Source organism: Puma concolor, chromosome B1 (assembly GCF_028749965.1).
Source record: "Puma concolor isolate L17-30 chromosome B1, mPumCon1.1.hap2, whole genome shotgun sequence".
In the NCBI taxonomy this organism is placed as follows: Eukaryota; Metazoa; Chordata; class Mammalia; order Carnivora; family Felidae; genus Puma; species Puma concolor.
Window position 1 is genome coordinate 115,316,782 of NC_141670.1, and position 21,654 is coordinate 115,338,435.

Sequence of the window (21,654 nt, forward strand, 5' to 3'; positions counted from 1 at the left end):
CTCGAATGCTTCCTATTTATTTAATTGTAAATGTTTATAAGTGGTAAAATGTTTTTAAAGGGCAAGTAAAATCCTCGTTAAAAAAATCTCTTCTCTAAGTAACCAGAAAGGTTACTCACCCATGAAATACTTGGAGTGGAGAAGAGTGAATAGATTCAAGTAATAGAAATAGAATTGACACGTTTTGGTAATTCATCTGATAAACCAGATGAGGGTTATTCCAGACATGTGCAATAACCACCCACCCCCCAAGATCATGGGAAGGCTCATACATAAGCATGTGTTTACTTCTAGGTACATCTCTCACCTTAGAAAAGAGCCTTCTGACAGGTGGGTATACCTTTAGTAAGGAGTAGAGTGCTCCAGCAAATATTAGTTTTGGGCACAAAGAATTAGCTTAGCTTAAGACACCTTCTTATGATGTGCTTTGATGACCTGGATCTATCTCCAGCTGGGTTTGTTGACACAAGTCTTTAAAGCATTTCCATTATGGCTAATTTTTACTAATGTCTGTCTCAGGCTGACAGTTTGCATTGTCTTTCAAGCAAAAACTCTTTCTGAAACACGAACAGTACTGATTGCCATGAATTTTGTTATTACAAAGAGCAGTCTGGTTTTATAGCCTCTCTCTGTTTTCCATAACTCATTTTTCATTTCATGAATTCTCTGCTTGTAAGTTTTCACTTCTTCTGTTGCTGATAGCTTCCCATTCATATTCTTGAACCACTTTCTCTTGCAGAGTCATGGCTTTCTGCTGACAGAGTTCACTGAGAATTTCTGCTCCAAGGACCTGGCCAAATTCAGTGAATAAGAGTCAGGTTTTAGCCTTTGTATTCATTCATACAGCTCATGACTACTCAACACTTCATCACTCGGCTTAGAATGGAAATGGCCACGGTCTATCTGAACTATTGTTAACATCAGTTTTGCCTGGGAAAAATCTATCATTTGCCTTTTCTGATTTTTCATCCTAGTGTCCAGCTGTCCATTGTTAAATTCATCCCATCCAGTCATTTTTAAAAAATTATTTTCATCCTTAAAATCAAAAGCAGTATCAAATTATCTGATCTGCACAGATTATTTTCAAAAATTTTATTTATTCTTTTTTAAGCAAGATCTGTATTTATGTCTTTCAGGAGGTTTATGTAATTTATTAGTTCACTAAGCCTAGCATAGTGCTCACTCCAGTCTTCTGTTTCTTGTAGTAACTGTACATCCTCTTCTCCAATCTAGTATTTTCTTTATAAATCCCATAGTTTCGATTCTCATCTTATCATAACTCAGTTCAACTTCATTTTCTCTTTCACATAGGATGAAATTCTTTGTAACCTTTTCATTTTCAATAGGTATGTTTTGTCAGTGTCTTTTCAGTTCCCTTAGATTCTATTCTTTCTCAATTCTCAATATAACAGACACTTCCCACAGCATTTGGTTTATTCCTTTAAGCCTATGATTGAATATTTAAGACAGACATGTTCAGAAATATTCTTTGTCTTTTGATGTTTTCAAAAGATATTGCATTTTTGACCATTTTTTCATAATTTGATATCTTTTAAATATTGTTTTATAGCTTATTTCAAACTATTAAAAAATTTTTTTTTCAACGTTTATTTATTTTTGGGGGGACAGAGAGAGACAGAGCATGAATGGAGGAGGGGCAGAGAGAGAGGGAGACACAGAATCAGAAACAGGCTCCAGGCTCTGAGCCATCAGCCCAGAGCCTGACGCGGGGCTCGAACTCACGGACCGCGAGATCGTGACCTGGCTGAAGTCGGACGCTTAACCGACTGCGCCACCCAGGCGCCCCCAAACTATTTAAAATACTTATGCAATTTATTTTTATTGATAAATTCTACCATTTAAAAGGAACATTCATCAGGGGAAAATGGTAACTAATTCCAATAAACAAATAATAATAAGAGATATCTGAGATTTATTATGAAAATCAGGACTAAGCTCTTCTGACACCTTTGCTGTTGGTGAGACAGTAGTCAAAGCACCTTCCACTGTAATTTTCCCTCTGGTAATTCCTAACATTTTTCTCTTTATTCTTGAACATTATTATATTTAAGTGTGATTTATTTTTACTTGCCATTTTGGGTATAACTTTAATCTTAGGGTTTCTATATTCAGTTCTGGAAAATCCTCATCTGTTATCACTTAAATATGGGCTTCTCTATAATTTCTTTTGGGTACTCTTGGTGATGTAAGTAAAATTTTGCCTCTTGACACAGACAGCTAGGTAGGTGGGTAGACAGATAGAAATGTAGATAGACAGATAGTTGTCTTAGTCTGTTTGGGCTGCTATAAAAAATTACCACAGGCTGGGTGGCTTGTAAACAGCAAAAACTGTATTGCTTACAGTTCTGGAGGCTGGAAAGTCTAAGATCAAGGTGCCAGCATGGTCATCTTCTGGTGAGGGCTCTCTTCCTTGTTCATAGATGGTATCTTCTCACTCTATCCTCACATAGTGGAAGGGTTTGGGAGTCTTTCTAGGGAATCTTTTATGAGGCACTAATTCCATTCACAAGGGCCCCAGCCTCATGAATTAGTCGTTTCCCAAAGTCCCCACGTCCTAATACCATCAGTTTTGGGAGTTAGAATTTCAATATATGAATTTTGGGAGCATACAAACATTCAGACCAGAGTAGATAGATAGGTAGACAGATAGATAGGAACAAATCAATATTGGATCTGTCTCTGGGCTGTATTCTACATCTTCTACATCAATTCTGTCTTCAACCATATCCAGGCTACCATTTAAATGATTTATTCTTTTTTTTTTTTTTTTTTTTAATTTCAATGACTTTTTTTTTCAAGGTTTCTCAAGGGTTCTTTTTCAGATAGATTTTTTTCTTATTTACCTTTAAAAACCCTTGCTCTTTAATGAATATTACTTTTTAATTTATCTCTTAAAGTATAATTAATATACTGACTTTTGTCTGATTTTTTTTAGATTAATTTTACCTGGAAAGAATTCATGATCCTATTGTTGAGTGTTGCCTTTCTTAGCATTAGATTTCTTCATATGTTTTAGAATTTTGTTTTGTGTACTCATTATGTATTCTTTCTCTCTGCCTGCCTTCCTCCCTCCCTCTCTCTTTTCTTTCGTCTTTCTTTCAATGTAGTTTTCTCACTATGTATGCCTGCTTTTCTTTCCTCTGTACTCACCCTTTCTTACCTAACTCTTTTATGTTTGTCTTTCCCTGACATCCTTAGCCTTCTAGACCAGACTGGTCTTTAAATGGCATTTCTAGGGGTGCCTGAATGGCTCAATCGGTTAAGCATCCGACTTCAGCTAAGGTCATGATCTCCCAGTTCATGAGTTCGAGCCCCTCGTCAGGTTCTGTGCTATCAGCTCAGAAATGGAGGCTGCTTTGTATTCTGTGTCTCCCTCTCTCTCTGCCCCTCCCCTGTTTGCTCTCCATCTGTATCTCTCTCTCTCAAAAATAAACATTAAAAAAAAAATAAAATGGCATTTCTAGACTTCTGTCCTAGATATATGTTGTAGATATGATAGAATTAGGCATCAAGTAAGCATCTACTGGTTTTCTGATTGAGAGACTATGTCCATATTCTTCAGCCTTTAAGCCAGAGACCTGGTTTTTTTTTTTCAGCTTATCTTCAGCATTTCCAAGTCACTGGCTTTATTAAGTGAGCCTGACTCTGGTTAGAAAACTTTTGAGTATTTATTCTCCAGGAATCATACTTATGGCCATTATTTCTATGTCTGGAACTAGAGCCAACAGGCTCATGGCTTTATCCCTGCTTCCCACTTTGCATTTTTGGTCCATTTCTAGCCTGTGGACATGCCCGTTTCTTTTTTGAATACAAATTCTTCTAAAAACTTTTTCTCTTTTTATAATTGGCCATATGTTTTGAGTAGAAAGAATAAATCAGAGCATAAACTCAAGGTGCTGTCTTCACAACACTATACTAACAAATTTTTCATATGTGTTATTTTATGTAATCTTTTCAACTTCTTTCCCTCTTCAGGGCAGATAGATATCTTATACATTAACCTATAAACCCTTACTATGCAGACCATAGACATCAGAAGTATATATTTGTTGCTAAATACTTCTTAGTTTAAGTAATTTTATAATAGAAAAAAATCTGATTCCTAATCTTAAAGACATTGTATATATGAGAATATGTCAATATATTTCTGTGCATGTGTGTTTGGACGGGTGTAAATAGATATGTATTTTCATACTTATTAGGGTCCTGCTGAGTTTACCTATTTGTGTGATTTTTTCTTCTGCTTTCAGTTTGGCCAAGAATATCTTGAATATGATTCAAGAAATTTCTCTTTAGTCCAGAATACAGAAAGAAATATGAAATTTTGAATAACAATTTTGGACTCTGCTGCTTCTCGTAACATTTTCAATCAATTTTATTGCTTGATTGTTTTTAACCTGTTATGAAACACAGATGACCAGACTTACTCTGTGTAAGGGCTTGAGGGGAAACTAACTGGCCCACTGATGTTTTTATTCTCATGATAGTGTTTCCATGTGGAAGTTGGTAGCTCAGGATCACGTTGGGAGCCGGCTGACTGCTAAGGCCTGTGCTGCTTGTGTCTTGAACTTTCTAGAGTTTGGAAGTCATCAGTCCAACTCAGCAGCTCATTCTTTAAAACCAGAAGGGTCTGTATTTTCCTTGGCCTCTTTGTTACAGCAAATATTATAAGACCTTAATTCTCATTGTGGCCTAATTATTCTCTTCTATTCATAATTCAGTGGGAACTATTCCTACTTGAGGAAATGAGGGCAAAAATGATATAATTGAGAGTAATGGCTTGAAAGCCATGAATGTCTAGAATCTTGTGTTAAGTCTGATACATACTAGCTTGGTGGTCTTTATAGGCAATTCACTGGAAAAAAAGAAGTCTTTCTCTACTTTCAAAGTGGGATCATCATAAAGACTATTTACTGAATGACAGTAATGAGATAGCTCCTTAAAAAAATGAGACCTATAGTTAGTACCTAAACACTTTCCAATTAAAAAGTATGTCTTTAACTCAGCTGGTTCTCAATAAGAGAAATTCTAATATATGAAAATTCATATTTAATAAAATAGAAATATTGTAAGGATAATTCCAATTACAAATATATACATTTAACTGCCAACTAAATATTTGCAAGGAAGTCATCAATCATGATGAACCTGACTGAAGAGAAACTATAATCTTGAACTTAGCACTTTTAATTATTAATATAATGAAATCTTTATAAAAGAAATTTTCCTAAGACACATGAAATCTCAGTACCAATTTGCAATTAAATTCATCTTTACTGATGATAAACAGGCAGCATGAATAAAAATTCTGAATGTTCAGTGTTCTTAAGTAATGCTAGATGATTAGACATCTGGCATAGGTTTTATAATTAACTGAAGCTTAAGAGTTATGCTGATAAGCTGGCCTTTACAAATATCTGGTCCTTTCTTTGAGGTTATTAGTTAAAAATAGTGATAAAATACATCAATAATGATTTACTAGCCACTTTGGAGTAAGAAAAAAAATATTAAACCACTTTCAAAAAATTCTTCTTTGTATTTCAGGCCCTCCGGGGAAACGAGGTAAGAGGGGCCGAAGAGGAGAATCTGGTAAGTCTCTCAGCTGCTCTTTGTCATTAATGTTTTGGTTAGATTCCTGCATCTGTTCCTCCTAATTAATGATTATATAGTCTTGCTGGAGGTTGCCCACAAGCTTGTGCATGTGTCTAAATCTTCTCTACTCGACCTAGAATTTTTTTTTTTATCATCTCCTTATTTCCATCAAACCATAGATAGAAGTTTGGAAAATATTGTTAAGTTGTTAAATTTGATAACCACTGGCACCCAATTTGGGGTTATTTACTGTATCAGGTTAAGTTGGTCCTTTTTGTGTACAGTGGAGACTTTTTTAGCTTCATACAGTGTAGCAATATCACCCATGCTTCTGTCTCCATACATGTACATGCATGGAGAAAACATCTTTGTGAGAACACATCTTTGTGAAAACATCTGCTTTGGGACACTGGGGCACATGTCTTGGAAAGGTTTATTGTTATTTTATCCAACTGGTACAATTTTGTCATGCTTTTACTCTCATTCATTTCAAAATTTGGAATTTTTATTTCTCTCATATAACCCTAGGATTTTAGTGATGACAGCAGCTTTAGTAATCAATCCAGCATTTTCATTTTGTAGTTGAGGAAATGGAGGCCCCAGAACAGTCAGGTGATCCAGCCAAGGCCACGCAAATTTTTAAGAGCAGAACTTGAAACAGAACCAATTGTCCCGATGCCTATTCCAGTGAGTTTTTGCTCTTAGGCCAAATCCCTATATGTACCTTCCTCTTACCTTGCAAGGAAGAATTGATGGCCTGATAAGACTTCGCATGGTCGTTTTGGAGCCTTAGACTTTATAAAACAAGTCAAACAGTAGGTGCACACACTATTTGGATATTTGGTTTCAAAAAACATTTTTTATTTGAGTTTTTTCTTCACTTTGAAAGTAATTCAAGGTTTGATTCAAGTACGCTAAGAAATGCTCTTTTCCAGTAGAAACAGTAAAAATACTGATCTATGAAAAAAAAGGAACAGATTGATTTGTAGTGTTTTTAGTTTTTTGTCTCATTTCCTCTTCTTTTTGGAAAAAAATATGTTGAAGTGAAAGAGATTTATGAAAAATTTACTAATTTAGGCAAGATACCTGCTTAATTCCCTTAAAAGTGTTCCTAAAAGTTATCTTTCAACCTCATTTAATCTAAGTAATTGGAAGCTTGTACAGGTATCCCTTTCACAAAATGCAGTTTTATATTTAAAGATGGATTATAAATGTATTTTAAGGAAAAAGAAATAATAAAACATTAGCAGAGTCAAATAGTTGGTGAATTGATCTTTGTCAAAAGAAATAAAAAGGATTGGGGGGGGGGGAAGTAAAAATTTTGTACTTATGTGAAGTTTTATAGAAATTTAAAAAGCCAATTCCTAACTTCTTGACTACTAAAAACTTGTGTTTGTGTTTTAATTGAGCATACAGTGTGCAAAATATTGAAATTTCTTAGACTTTGCCTATGTTTTGATGAAAATACATAGTTTTAAAGAAACATATAAACATCAGGGTTTAGTCTTTTATATATTGACAATGCTACTGAATGAAAAACATTTTTAGAACAAATAATGGGTGCATTTCTCATTTAGCCATTTTACCAAACTCCAGAAAGTTATATATCAATTCTTTATAACTGGGCTATCATCAATGACCAAAGATCCTCCTGATTCACATTTTATTTAAATTTTTAGCTATATAAATAGGCCATCTTAAGATGAGCCTTTCAGTAATTCATAGAGAGGCCTCAGGGAATCTGAACATCCATTGAAACTTTATATAAAGTTTGTGTGCAGATAGATGTAAATACACTTTTATGATATGGATAAAATGGAAATAGATATGTATCTGGATAAAATGTATGGATAAATACACTTTTATGATATGGATATCAAAGTTGTCCATGACCTAAAAAAAGATTAAGAACCATTGAACTCTAGATGACTTCTTTGTCCCTTGTATTTTGATGATGATTATGACAATGCTTTCATCTTTTATTTAATCTTCATATTTTGCATATTCACTAATTCATCTCTCCCTTTCTCTTATTCTCTCCACCCCACCCCTACCCCACAGGTCCTCCTGTAAGTATATTTGCTGCATTTGGGATCTTCTACGTTAATCAGGATCATGTATATTAAAACTATGTTAAGACATCAAAATATAGTCTATATTTCAATTAGAAAAATGTTACTGACCTTTGAAGGATATCTAACATTGGGAAATTATTTTTTTAGTACACTATTTTGGATATGTTGAAGTGTAATATGTGTCAATTAAAAAAGACTTTATTTTTGATACACTCACAAGCCAATTACTCTCTTGGGACTTTTGGACAAACTTATGAAGCTCCTGATATTAAATACTTTTCCTGGAATTCTGAGGTTTCTCTTGTAAGCAAATCCCCAAGCTATTTCGCACTTCTTTTTTCATCTGTTTAAACTTGTATCTGAAATATTTGCATTTGCCAGTCCACCAAATGTAGATGGCAACATGATCATGGAAATGATACCCCCCGGGGGCTTGGTCTGGTACTCCCTCCTTAGGCAACACTCCCTTTGAAGTCCCTTGGAGTTTGCCTGCATAAAGAACATGAGATGGAGCCCTTGGAGAGTTGCACTCTCTTTTTTCGTTCCTTGAGTAGGTCAGAGCTGCCGCATTCCAGCCTGCTTTGCACTCACAGGAACAGATTATCTTGTCAGCTTTGAGCTGGATGTGTTTTTGAGTAATAATATCCTGGATATCTGTTGTCTGACCCCAGTGTTTGCATTGTCCACTGTACATTTACGGTAGCCATGATCATTGGCCTTGAGATACTTTCTCATCCCAAATAGCCAGTTTGCTCCAGGGTTCAAAGACTCCACATTGGCAACTTATCTAACAGGCCAGCATGGTCCAGGGAGAGGGGCTTAGCATATACTCGTTTACTTTATTCAGAGGAAGCATTGGCTTCCAAATATCTTTTGCAGTCTTCCTGCCACGTTCAAGGGTGGAACATAAATCATGTTAGAAATGACTTTGCTTCTGTAACTGACTTTCAGCTCTTGCTTAATGCTAGGCAGATGGTATGCCCCAGGTCTAGGAACTTTATTCTTTCGCTTCATATTTAAGCCTCTGTCTTTAAAGCTAGAAGCAAACCACTACTACCCAGAGGAAACTCTGGAAATTACAGCCAGAATAGACAGTTCAAGACTTTTTTTTGTGTGTGGATGTGGATGTAAGTAAGTATTAGACATGCGAAGGTGTAGTTAAATCTTGCTTCTGCCAAATGGTGACATTTCGGGTTCTAGTATTTCTTCTTTGGTCCTTCACAAATTTAGGCAGCCATCTAGATCCTGCTTTCTTGAAACATCTATTAGTCCAGGATCTCCACTAAAGATTTAATTGTTCTTTCCTTTCTTAGTATATAAAAAGAAAATAGAACTAATGTGTTTAAGCCCCAAGTACAGGCATACCTGGAAAATATCATGGGCTTGGTTCCAGACCACTGCAATAAAGCGAATATCACAATAAAGTGAGCCAAGTGAATTTTTGGCTTCCTAGTGCATATAAAGGTTATGTTTACACTATACTGTAGTCTGTTAAGTGTGTAATAGCAGTATGTTAAAAAAAATAAGGTACCTACCTTAATTAAAAATATTTTATTGCTAAAAATGCTAATCATCATCTGAGATTTCACTGAATCATAAACACTGATCACAGATCACCATAACAGTTATAATAATAATGAAAAAATTTGAAATATTGTGAGACCTACCAAAGTGTGGCACAGAGAAACAAAGTGAGCAAATGCCATTGGAAAGTGGTGCCTGTACCTTGCTCAACGCAGGATTGCTGCAAACCTTCACTTTTTTTTAAATTTATTTTTTTATTTTTAATGCATTTGTCTTTTATTTTATTTATTTATTTTTTAAATATGAAATTTATTGTTAAATTGGTTTCCATACAATACCCAGTGCTCATCCCAACACCCTCCTCAATACCTATCACCCACCCTCCTCTCCCTCCCACCCCCATCAACCCTCAGTTTGTTCTCAGTTTTTAAGAGTCTCTTATCAAACCTTCACTTTGTATTAAAAAAAAAAAAAGATACCCGTGAAGCCCAAAAAAGTGAAATGTAATAATAATGAGGTATGTCTACATGTGGCAGGCAATAGTCTAGGAACTTTACACACATACTTCCGTTTTGCCTCACAAAATTCCTGGTGTTACCATTCCCATTGTTCAGTGAGGAAGACTCATAGAGGTTAATTATCAATAGTTTTACCTCTAGAGAGGGTTTACAAAGTTGGAATTCAGTTAGATGTGTCTGGTTCAAACCCTTTCCACTTACCACATTATCCCTATTCCTTATGAGTTTTGAGTGTGTTGCAACATGAATCATTGTGTAACAGTGGTAGGCCATGGGTCCAATCCTGTTTCTTTATATAAATAACTGTGTATAATAAAAACATGTCCAAAAAATGTAAAGTGGTTAATTCATAAAATAAGCATTCATACTGTTCCATCTCGATTGCATTTTAAAGAAGTTGTAATGTGTTTAGCAAACCGCATCAAATCTACGAAATAAAGTATAATCATGAGTTTTTATACTGACTAAAAGATAAGTCACTCACATTTGGTAAGATGAAAAACCATCGATTGTGAAAAGGAGAAAAAAATACGTATTGATTATGCTATCTTTACTAATACAATGGAGTCTTATAGTACTTGGAACCCCATATCATGGGAATCCTTATGGGTGAAATATCTTATAATGGAATCCTGTTGAGGCTCTAATTTCTAATAAACCTTCATATATGATTTTCAAGAAGTATTTGCCTTATATCAAATTTTACTTCAGAGGAGATCACTCTATAAAATATTTCCATTATATATCTTGCATCTGAATAAAAATCAGTAAGCAGTGGCATTATTATGATTAAATAGGCTTACCAATGATATATTGAGATATAATATCCAATTATTAACAATTATAACTTAAAGTGACCATAGTCTTCCTAGTTTTAGCATCATTTAATTTTATGTGTATTTTCCCCTTCCATTTCTTTTCCATGAACTGAAATCTGAAAGTTTCTGTAATTTTATTTTTAGAGAAATTTTATTTTCCTTTTTTGTGTTTTTAAAAAGTATATTTAGCTATCTGCACAAATAAGAAATTACAGGAAACATCAATGCTTACGCTGCCATTGTAATGGCAGTTGCCCTTGCCTCCATCCTGTAAATACAACGTAAGGCACAAAGGTAGTCTGAAAAATTCCATAGTCTTCCTTCTGGTGAGCAATTTGTGACACTGAACCTGTGTTAGAATACTTAGCACAAGGAAATTCCTCAAGCTTCCTTCTTGCCACGAGCTTCTGTGCTGCCATGGCTTCCCATGTACAGAAAGATTATGAAGTGTAACCTGGTGTTGGGGTTTGTATTTTCTTGTCATTCACTTGTGACATCTGCTCAGTTGTGCAAAAAACAGCATGTGGACACTTATGAAACAAACAAATGAAAGATTGATTGACAGTAACAGATCTCTTTTGTCACTAAGAGTCACCTTTTCATTGCCCTCCTGAAGTAATCACTCTGAAGTAAAATCACTCTGAAGTAAAAAAGCATAATGATAAAATTTAATTTTACAACCTTACATTTACATCTTCATTTGATATATTGGATATTTCCCACTAGATTAGTGTGTGGCTGAAGTGTTTTTTCTTCTGTCAGTTTCTGTATCTTGCATATTGAGGTCATTTATAATTTAAAACTTGAAATACAACTTGAATTAGATCCCACGTATCAATTCACTCTTTAGGAAGGTGTTCAGCTTATTACTCGGTTATCTATTTTGACAAAAAGATATTGCTACCATAGGGGTCTCCATTATAAAAGGCTGCAATGCAGCAATTTTATAATAGTATGTGTAATTCACTTTTACATGAATAACAGGTACTTCTTTCTATTTTCTTTTTCATAAAGGGAACATGTAATAAAACATTGCTTTAAAGGAATCCATGAAAGTGCCTTGAATGCCCAGCTTGGATATCACAAATGTGTTTCTAGAATGATTTGCCTGACTGTTGTGATGCCATGAAATTGTACCGCCTACTTTGGATTTCTTAGAAATGCAATCATGTTTCAATAGGAAGCAAAGAGTCAGATAAAAATTTACAAAGTGATTTCAGAGTTTTTAAATGTAGCAAATTTTGCACTACTTTTGACCTTTCTTAGAATCAGTGGGGGATGTGGTTTCTCTGTCCTTTTGTCCCCAGAGGAGACGCTATTCTGATATTCAAACAAGCCCTATAACTGTAGCCAGAAAAGAGTCCAGAGACCTGTTTTAACTGGCTTTGTATTTGTATCAGTCTATCAAGCCATATAATTGTGCTTGACTGACAGAGATATGATGTTATTGTTGGTAGCATAGAACCCTCTGAGGTGCGAAATACGACGCTCTTGTGTAGCCCGTTCTGTCCCATCTACCTTCAGCAATTGTCAACTCAATTTGAAGCCCAGAATCTTGTTGACAGATGAATGAAGCAGACTTAGCCAAGTTAAGCTGACAATGCTATTTCTGCCAATATGGTAGATGAATTAGGAAAAAGAAATCTCTGAGGAAATTTTAGATGAAAAACTCTGATATCTTTACTTCATACTGAAAAAACAACATGACTTTTAAGTCAATAGTAAATCTTTTCCAGATTCACTAATAATTACAATTTATGGTAACTTCCTACCTATGTGTTACTTTATAGACCAAGTCTCATACCAGCCTTGTGAACTAGAGATTTATTATACCCATTTTATAGACTAAGAAGCTGAGCGTTGGGCAAGTCAAGTTATTTTGCCCTAGTGCTCACATTTAGCAGGAGGCAGAAACAAAATTTGAACCCATGTCTATCTGTAGCTCTCTGCAAAGCCCCCTTTCTACCCCATATTTCTGTAAGATGTTTTTCAGGCAAGTAAGATTTAAGATTTACCACTTTCTTTGCAAATGCCTTCTCTGTTGTGCCCTTCCCTCTATCATCTATGGTTCATATTAAGCTTTTCTTAGTTATCTGTAGATCTCCTCCATGTGCTGTTTCTTTTTTTAAATTTTTTAAAAATGTTTTTATTTATTTTTGAGACAGAGAGAGACAGTGCATGAACAGGGGAGGGGCAGAGAGAGAGGGAGACACAGAATCTGAAGCAGGCTCCAGGCTCTGAGTTGTCAGCACAGAGCCTGACGCAGGGCTCGGACTCACAGACTGTGAGATCGTGACCTGAGCTGAAGTTGGGCGCTTAACCGACTGAGCCACCCAGGCACCCCAACTCCATGTGCTCTTTCATATTGCTGGCTACTCAAAACAAGCTTATAAATCATCTAATTCAAGAAAACTAAGAATAAAATAGTCTTGGGGTATTTCAGCAAGTGTTTCTTTAATTTATTCTTTGTTCCTGCTTAATTATTAAAATATTTTTGTTTCTATCTGAGCTCAAAGATATGCTTTTGTATGTGTGGTGACTTATTTTTTCCATAATAATAAGGTATTCTTGTTGAGAGAGCAAACGATGCATCTTATAGGAAGCAGAATCACTGCAGTGATTCTGGGATGACTATATAAATTCAGATGTAGTCACCATAAGAGACCAGAGAAACAAACAAAACAAGCCTGGAGCATCAATTTGTGTCTAAAGGCTGTTTGGGGACATAGCTATAATAGAATGACCATAGGCTGTCACAGATGGGTAGTTCATTTTGGGACACTGCACACAAGTTGTGTCTTGGAATAAAAGGTAGAAAAAGAAAATATAACTATAATTCTTACATGGAATAGATTCCCCAGTGTCTTTTTATGTCTTCTGTTTTGAGTGGTTCAAGCTGCCATGTTTGAAGAGGGAACTGTACTCAGTGGTAATTTGCTTCAATGCTTCCTCTGATATTGTTTATGTAGATTTAGTGCCAGATTAAGCAGAACCTTAGAACTCTTGAAAACGGAAAAATAAAGGGTAAAGACCCACTAATGGAGGTAAATAAGGTTGTTTAAAAGGAAGGAGGGCAGGAGGAAATAGACATACAAAAATGTTGGCAATAGTTTTTGCAACATTATTTTTTCTTGTAGTCTATTTCTAGATGCCATCTGTTTTAGAATAACTATAGCTATTGTAACAGACAAACCCTGAGATGCTAGTAGCTACCACAATACACATTTATTTCTTACACATGATGAGGGGCTATCTTGCAGAGATCTAGTGATGGAGACTGCTGTCTTTCATATGAGTGTTCTAAAGTTACCCTGGGCATAGATACGCAGCCATGAGATAAGAAAAAGAAAGAAAGAGAGTGAAAGGTTAGTTAGAAAGATTTTCTTCTGCCACCACCTGAGATACAGGTTTTTATGGTTTATATTGCTTTTGACCACATTCCTTGGGCAAGAGTCAACGTCTATCTTCACACATAACTGTGAGGGAGATCAAGAAATGTAGCTGTGGGCTCAGAAGAAAAGGTAAACAAATTTGGTGAACAGCTAATCTCTGCTGCCCTGTCTGGAAACAATTCCTTAAGAAATAGAAAGGAAAAGAAAGAATGAAAACAAAAAAAAAAAGAGAGAGAGAAATAGAAATAGCTAGAAATCCCCAGAGAGATGTACATGGGTATGTCACTTGGGTAATAATGTGAATTCTGTCTTATTGTAACATTTTAGAAGAGAAAAATATTCATCAAAACTATTATCACTAGAATCCTTGAACAGAAAAAAAAAAGTAAAAAGGAAGAGTTTGGGTTTTGTTTTGTTTTGTTCTGTTTTTTAGGTTGGGGTTTGCTTTATAAGAAGAGTAGGATATTAATGCCAGGCCACAAGCTCCAGGACCCCCAGGTTGCTTTGTAACATCATTGATAATGAGGGCTTTTTAACTTTAAGCACTTATAAGATCTTTCAGCAACATCAGACCCTGTTACAGCTTTCTCTTCTCTGTCCTGTCATGCCACTGAGTTACTTCATAACCTTGTGTCTACATAGTATTGGGTTTAGAGTGACCTCCTCAACTAGAAACAATTTTGGTTATCTATTTTGTTTCATATTCCCAATTGTTTCAGGTGAAAGCTTAATGTTTAGTAATAGTATTGTGAAAAAAAAAATGACTAACAGTTTTAAAGCAACTCTTACAAGGTTTGAAAAGTAAGCAAATGTCACTCTTTGGTGAGAAATAGATATTAAAACCAAAGAGAGGTTAGACACGGATCCTCTCTCTTTCAAAGATACTTGGTAGATGAAATAAGAAAGCTATAAGAGTGTTTCTCTTTAGATTAAAAAAATAAAAAAAAACAACAGGTGGCACAGGCAGTCAGAATTATTAAAAAGAACCTCGTGGTTTTAAAGATTTTGCTGTTGGTTGGTGATCAGACACCTGCAAACCTTTCTAATAGCCAGTCTACAAACAAATGGGGTGTCACATCACTCTTTCCTGTTTGGCTTTCTTGTGACCAAATACTTAGTCATGTTGCCAAGTTCCTAGGACTGTCTGCCTGTGCACCTGCATATATCTTCTGGGACAAATGGGGAAGTAATTATATGACCTCCCCAATTATGGATTTGTGGGCCCTGGGCAAGAAAGCCACTCTAAAATAAAGTGCTATTAGAAAGAAGTTTGGAGTCATTTTGAGTGTTAGTATTTTGAACGAAGTCAAATGAGTAATTGAAGGGATACATTGTCATTTCATCATGACTGTGTGAGCATTCAATAATCTTTGTGGGGCATGTGATTGCAGAGAAGGCCTCGGCGTCCCCATTCTTCCAAACTAGCTACTTAAATGCTATGATTTCCTCTTATAAAATGGTGGCTCCTCTTTAATTTCCAGTTATGTGGACACCATGAAATTGGCTTACATTTGGCCTAAGTTGATCAAGTGACCTGTCTGATCTGAATTGGGTCCTAGACTATAACACAGAAAGAATTCCCTCTTCTAGGAACTTAGAGTCTAGTAGAAACAAAGCAAAACAAAAACATAGCAATATTATGTGAGAAGAAGTACACTTGGGTTATGTCCAGGTACAGTGGAAGAACAACAGGGCAGATAAATAACCTAGGTTTGGGTTGGGACGGGATCAGGGACACCTCTGGATCTATGGTAAGTCAAGGAGTTGTTGACATGAAAAATTTAAGTAATGCAATGTTTTCAGGGAGACTAGCATTTTCAAAGGCTTTGAGACACAAGACAGAATGGCATTTGGGGAAGCTGCATATTAAATAGGTTGAAATGTAAAGTTCAGGGAGGAGATTAGGCAGTAAATCAAGAGAGCAGAGATTGGAATGGATGAAGCTGTGAAGAACCGTGCATGCTATGCTAAGTCATTACCCTGAGAGTATACAGAGTCTGAAGGATTTAAGAAGTGGGGAGGCATGGTCAGACAAACATTTTAGAAGATCACTCTTCCTAAAGGACAAGAGGAGGACAAAAGGGAAGCAAGAGATGACTAAATCACTGTTGCAGATATTTAGCTGAGAATACAGTAGCCTGGAGAGAAGTAGAAAATGGGATAGATTCAGGTGCTCTTAATGAGGTAGAAATGGAAGAAATTTGTGACTAGATGTAGGGATGAGGAGGAGGGAGAAGTGGGGGTGATTTTTCAGGCCTTCCTCTGGGGAATAATAGTTCAGGCCACTGGAACAAGGAAGAGAAAAGGCAGGGGAGGTTTGGTCTGATGAGGAGTTACAGATGCATATGGAACATCCAGATGGAAACATACAGTAGCCAGTTGTCTAGGTTGGTATTCCACTCGGGAGAAGTTTGAGCTGGAGTGAGATCTCTAGGAATAATGAAAGTACAGCTGGTTGTTGAAGTGATTGAAGTTATCAGGCCACTCAGCTAATGAAGATGACACCCTCTCCCACTCTACTTTAGAGTTTGTCATTTAAGAAATAGGTGGGAAAATTGGAGCTTTTAAAGAAGACTGAGATGGAGTGCTTAGAGAGGTGGAAGGAGAATCATGACTTATTACAGTCAAGGGAGACACAAAGGAAGAAGTCTTAAAATGAAGAAAGTGGTGAACAGTGCTAGATACTGCAAACTGGAAAATAGGATGAAGACTGAAAAGTGTCCACTGTGTTTACCAATACAGAAGGCCTTGGTGCTGCTTTTCAGAGCATCTCCATGCATCACTTCTTTCCCTGACCGTGGTGTCTATACCTATCAGTCATTTTACCCAGAGGAGGTAAAATGGATGTAATACAAATCAACCACAAGTGGAAAACTCATGCATACTCAGGACAGCACATTTTATTAAAATGTCTCTTTTGATTATTCCCACTATGGGAAACACTTGGATGTTCCAAACACTATGGTATTCCCACTATGGGATAACACTTGGATGGAAGATACACACAGTGCCAAGTTGTAACTCACAGCTTGTGAGTACAAAGGAAGGTCTCTCATTTAGTTTTTCCCTCCATCTCTCCCTCCCTTCTTTTGTTCTGTATATTATTTTAAAAATATAGCCTCTGTCTCAGACAGCTTTTAATCTGATTCAAGAAAATAGTCTTCACCTATGTTTACTATTTATCAACCACACAAGTCATGTTATACTTAAATGCCAAATGAATGAGCCAGATAGAGCACTAGTTCAGAATGAGGAAGCCCCATTAAGCATATGAATGGCTAGAAAACTTGGAACTTGAGCTGAGACTTGAAAGATGGAAGATAATTGGATCGGTGAAGAGGGAGAGAGTGTCCTGAGAGGTGGTAATGACCATTGGAGAGGCCAAGGTATCTGGAGTAGGTGGCTCCTGATAGAAGTAATAGAGGTTATTCTGGGAGGATTGGTCAGGATTACACATGGAGAGCCTTGAATGCCAGACTTAGCAGTATGAACTTTAAATTTTAATAGAAAAAGCTATGGGCGGGGTGCCTGGGTGGCTCAGTCAGTTAAGCATCTGGCTCTTGATTTCGGTTCAGAGCATGATCTCATGGTTGTGAGAATGAGCCCCAAGTCAGGCTCCATGCTGGGTATGGAGCCTTAAGATTCTCTCTCTCCCCCTCTCCCTCTGTCTCTCCTCTACTAGCTCACTCTTCCCCACACCCCCACACCCCCCCAAGAAAGAAAGAAAGAAAGAAAGAAAGAAAGAAAGAAAGAAAGGAAGAAAAAGAAAGAAAGGGAGGAAGGAAGGAAGGAAGGAAGGAAGGAAGGAAGGAAGGAAGGAAGGAAGAAAGAAAGAAAAAGCTATGTGAAGTTGGTAAGCAAAGAATTTAGAGTGATTGGTTTCAGAGTAACTTGCAGGGTCACTCCTGGAGGAAACATGAAGAAAATCTAGGCTAGTCTAAAAGCATACATAGGATGGGCTTCATCTGACAAAAGTTACCAAGGAAGAGTAATAGGACTTATAGAATGAATATGAAGAGTGAACCAGAGGAAGAGTGAAGGATGATTCTACAGTGGAGACAGAATAGGACACTGCAGGAACAGCTGTTCCAAAAAAGGAGCCTTTTATAAAAGGGGAAAAGATGTCAATGTTGAGTATTTTGAGTCTGAGTTATTGGTAAGATATCTAAATGGAGATAGTTATGATCTTAGAAGACTCTTCTCATTGTGACCAAAAATGATCATTCACTTGGGGCTATATCCTCTCTGCCTTGCGTTGCTGGCATGGGTGGAATGCAGATGCTTCTGCAAAACAGCAAACAAGACAAAGGCTGAAAGGAATCCATTGGGTTCTCCAATCAAAATGGCTTTGGTGATTATATCAGTCAGGGTTCTGCTGAGAAACAGAACCAATAGAATGTCTATCAGAGAGAGGTTTATTTTAAGGAGTTGGCCACACAATTGTGGGAGCTGGTAAGTATTAAACCTGTAAGGCAGGGCAGCCGACTGGAATCTGAGACAGGGTTTCTATGTTATAGTCTTGTGGCAAAATTACTTCTCTTTTGGAAATCCCAGGTGTTTTTTTTTTTTAATTTTATTATTTATATTTGAGAAAGAGCACTTGTAGGGGAGGGGCAGAAAGAGAGGGAGAATCTCAAGCAGGCTCCATGCTGTTATCACAGAGCCCAATGTGGGGCTCAATCTCATGAAACTGTGAGATCATGACATGAGCCGAAATCAAATTTGGACACTTAATGACTGAGCCACCCAGGTGCCCCAGGAAACTCCAGTTTTGCTCTTAAGGCCCTCAGCTGATTGGACAAAGCCCACCCAAATCATCAAGGGCAACCTGCTTTACTTAAAGTCAATTGATTATAAGTGTAAATGTCAATATATCTATAAAATAACTTCCTAGCAACATCTAGACTAGTGTTTGACCAAACAACCAGGCACCATAGCCTAGCTACACTGACACAAAATTAATCATCATAGTGATGTTTTCAAATAAGCACTTCTTAAAGCCATACTTCTTCAGATCCCTGATGAATATGGACATTTTTATATATATATATATATATATATATATATATATATACACACATCCGTTTATATAGCCTTATAACTTTGCCTATGATGTGTAAATATACATATTGTACATCCTTCACTTGCAAGCATTCTTGGCTGATTATTATGCAATACATTCAGTTGGAAGTTGGTGATCAAAAGCCCTTTTGTATGGATCATTTGATGCCACAACGCTGTGAAGTAGGCGGGACTGCTAGTATTACTGTGTTTTCCTCATCAGCTCTAAGAGGGGCTCAGGGAAAGGGAGTCACACGCTTGTGACACATGGTTCATAAGTGGCATGTGGGCAGCACTCAGCTTTGGTATGTTTGCATTTGATCTTCCTGTAGCAAATAAACACAGATCCACAAACTTTTTAGAGAAAGACAGCAAGACAATATCTCTGACCTGACACATTGGAGAATGAAAGATTCTTGGAAAACTGGCATTTGGGACCTATGTAAAAGAAAGAGAGTTTGGTAACAGCATTTCTGCTGCCCAGAGCCTATCCAGATTGAGGGAAAGGACAAAAATGGAGCAGCAGGGGCTGGCCGGGGACTGAGGTGAATCAGAAGGCCTGAGGGCTGCCTCCTGGGCTACAGATCAAACCAGAGAGGCAAAGGGCTTACCTTTCCTAATCACCGCCCCACTGTGCTCTCTTAGCTTTTGACCCGTCACATCTTCCAGTGTCCTGTGGAAGATCAGAGACAGGAACACTAGGGCATCTATACAAAGTGGCTGAATCACCACTTCCTTTTCTTAATAAACAAATGAAATCCATATTTGTGTAACTAACCCACAGAAAAAGAAGGAGAATGTTTGGCAGGCACAGTAGAAACCCAATCTGGAAACTACAAATTTAAAAAACAATTATTTTAAATTTCATATCACAAACTTCCTTTTGGAGGCTTCCGTTAACTACATCTATGTTAGGATATTCTTCTGGGAGTAGAAATATAAGCACTTCAGAGCTTTGTGCTGCCCAGAGCTTTGGATTTTATAGGACACATGAAAGCATACTTTAGTCCTGTACTGCAGACACGGTCTTTTGTTCTGATATATAATTTCATTCAACAGTAGTAGACACATGTACTTTGTCTCTTGATTTGCAGTTTTGGGAACAATTTCAACTTGCTCCCTTCCAGAGCACATTATTAACAACCAATTGGCATACAGTTTCAGGCTTTTTCACAGGTGAGAGTGAAAATGGAAAGAGTGGATTACAGAGTTCTCTGCAGGCACCCTGAATAATTTATCGCCCTTCCGTTGTAATGGCTTAGTGTATATATCTTTCACCATATGTAGCCTTCCATTTAGATGTCCAATCAATGGTAAAGAATAAGAACGGGTTTTTAAAAACCATCCCTTGGAGTGGAACTAATCAGCTTGTGGTTTCCTTTCAGGTAGTCTGACCATTCTCCAATATGCCCTGTATATCCTCAGATAGGAAATGACCTAAACTTCTACTTCCAGTTGTGTGGATTATTTATCCTGAAACTCCCCCTCCATTTCCACCCAACCCTCTACTTTGCATATTAAAGTTAAGCCCCTAACCATTGAATTCTCCTGTCTGACTGCAAAGTGGATCTGGCATGGCCATTACATACAAACCCTTACTTTGTACATTATATGGCATGAGTTGAAAAGAAACTATTTTTGAATTCTTATATTGTTTACCAGTTTGAAAGTTGTGTGAAAGATGAGGATTTATTCCTTTGCCCCACTAGATCCCCTGGGTTTTATTTGTTTATAATGTTATTTTCCCATAGGCATTAACTCTCCTGTTTAGAGAGAGGAAAAAAATCCTTATTTTATCTTTAGTTTCATGATGTTAATAGCCTTTAGGAAGAGAGACTTTGCAAAACGTAAACTGATAGCAATTTCAGATCATTGGAACATTTTGAATGAAATGAGAGATTGCTTGACCTTGTATCAGATATCATAATTTGGAAGAATCTCACTACAGAAATTGTACATTCTCTGTAATGTGAAGTTTCTGATGTGCATTTATTTAATCAAAACCACAAGGGAAATGAATTTGGATTGAGAAAGTTCCTCCTGTTTGTCATTGTGAGGGGAAGCTTTTATTTTGTCATTAAGGAGTAGGCGATTTCTTTCATTTCTAGAACTTCCAATACTTTCTGGAAACTCTAGTAACTAAACCACCTTGATCATCATTTAGACTTGTGTTCAGTTAAAAATAGATTAAATAAGAAAGCTTTCATTCATTGCAAATTATTATTGGAAATTGACCTGTCTTATCTTTCTGTGGAAGCAGGAACTTGGTCTATTACCCTAAGGACAGTGACTGCCAAGATGTAACCTACTTTTAATACTTTAAGTGATTTATAATACCCTTATTATATTGTCAGTAAATTAGACTCCATGGACAACATAAGGATTCCTTTTAGGAAGAGTTATGATGATAGTCGAAGTGGTCAGTTCATATTAGAATGTTTCTTTTGGGGGACTGGAAGTCAGCATCATTTTAAGTGTGAAATGTTTCCTTGCTGCATCTCGCTTTTGCTTGTAAGCTACAGCAGGTGGCTTACTGCTAAAATCAACATGATAAATCTCTTAGAAATGACATCTCTTTTGTTACATATTTGTTCTCACCTTGTCTCATTCTGTGCTGGCTAGCCTTTTAAATGCCTTAGAATACCAAGGATGG

At 36.6% G+C, this 21,654-nt stretch overlaps 1 protein-coding gene across 1 annotated transcript in view; it reads left to right on the plus strand.

The window, feature by feature from the left end:
* COL25A1 (collagen type XXV alpha 1 chain) overlaps positions 1–21,654 on the plus strand; it is a 469,078-nt gene that overhangs the window by 242,933 nt on the left and 204,491 nt on the right. The window contains exons 3-4 of the mRNA XM_025921769.2: positions 5,566–5,610; positions 7,675–7,682. Of these exons, the coding sequence (XP_025777554.2) occupies positions 5,566–5,610; positions 7,675–7,682 (53 nt within the window). The remainder of the gene's footprint in view (positions 1–5,565; positions 5,611–7,674; positions 7,683–21,654) is intronic.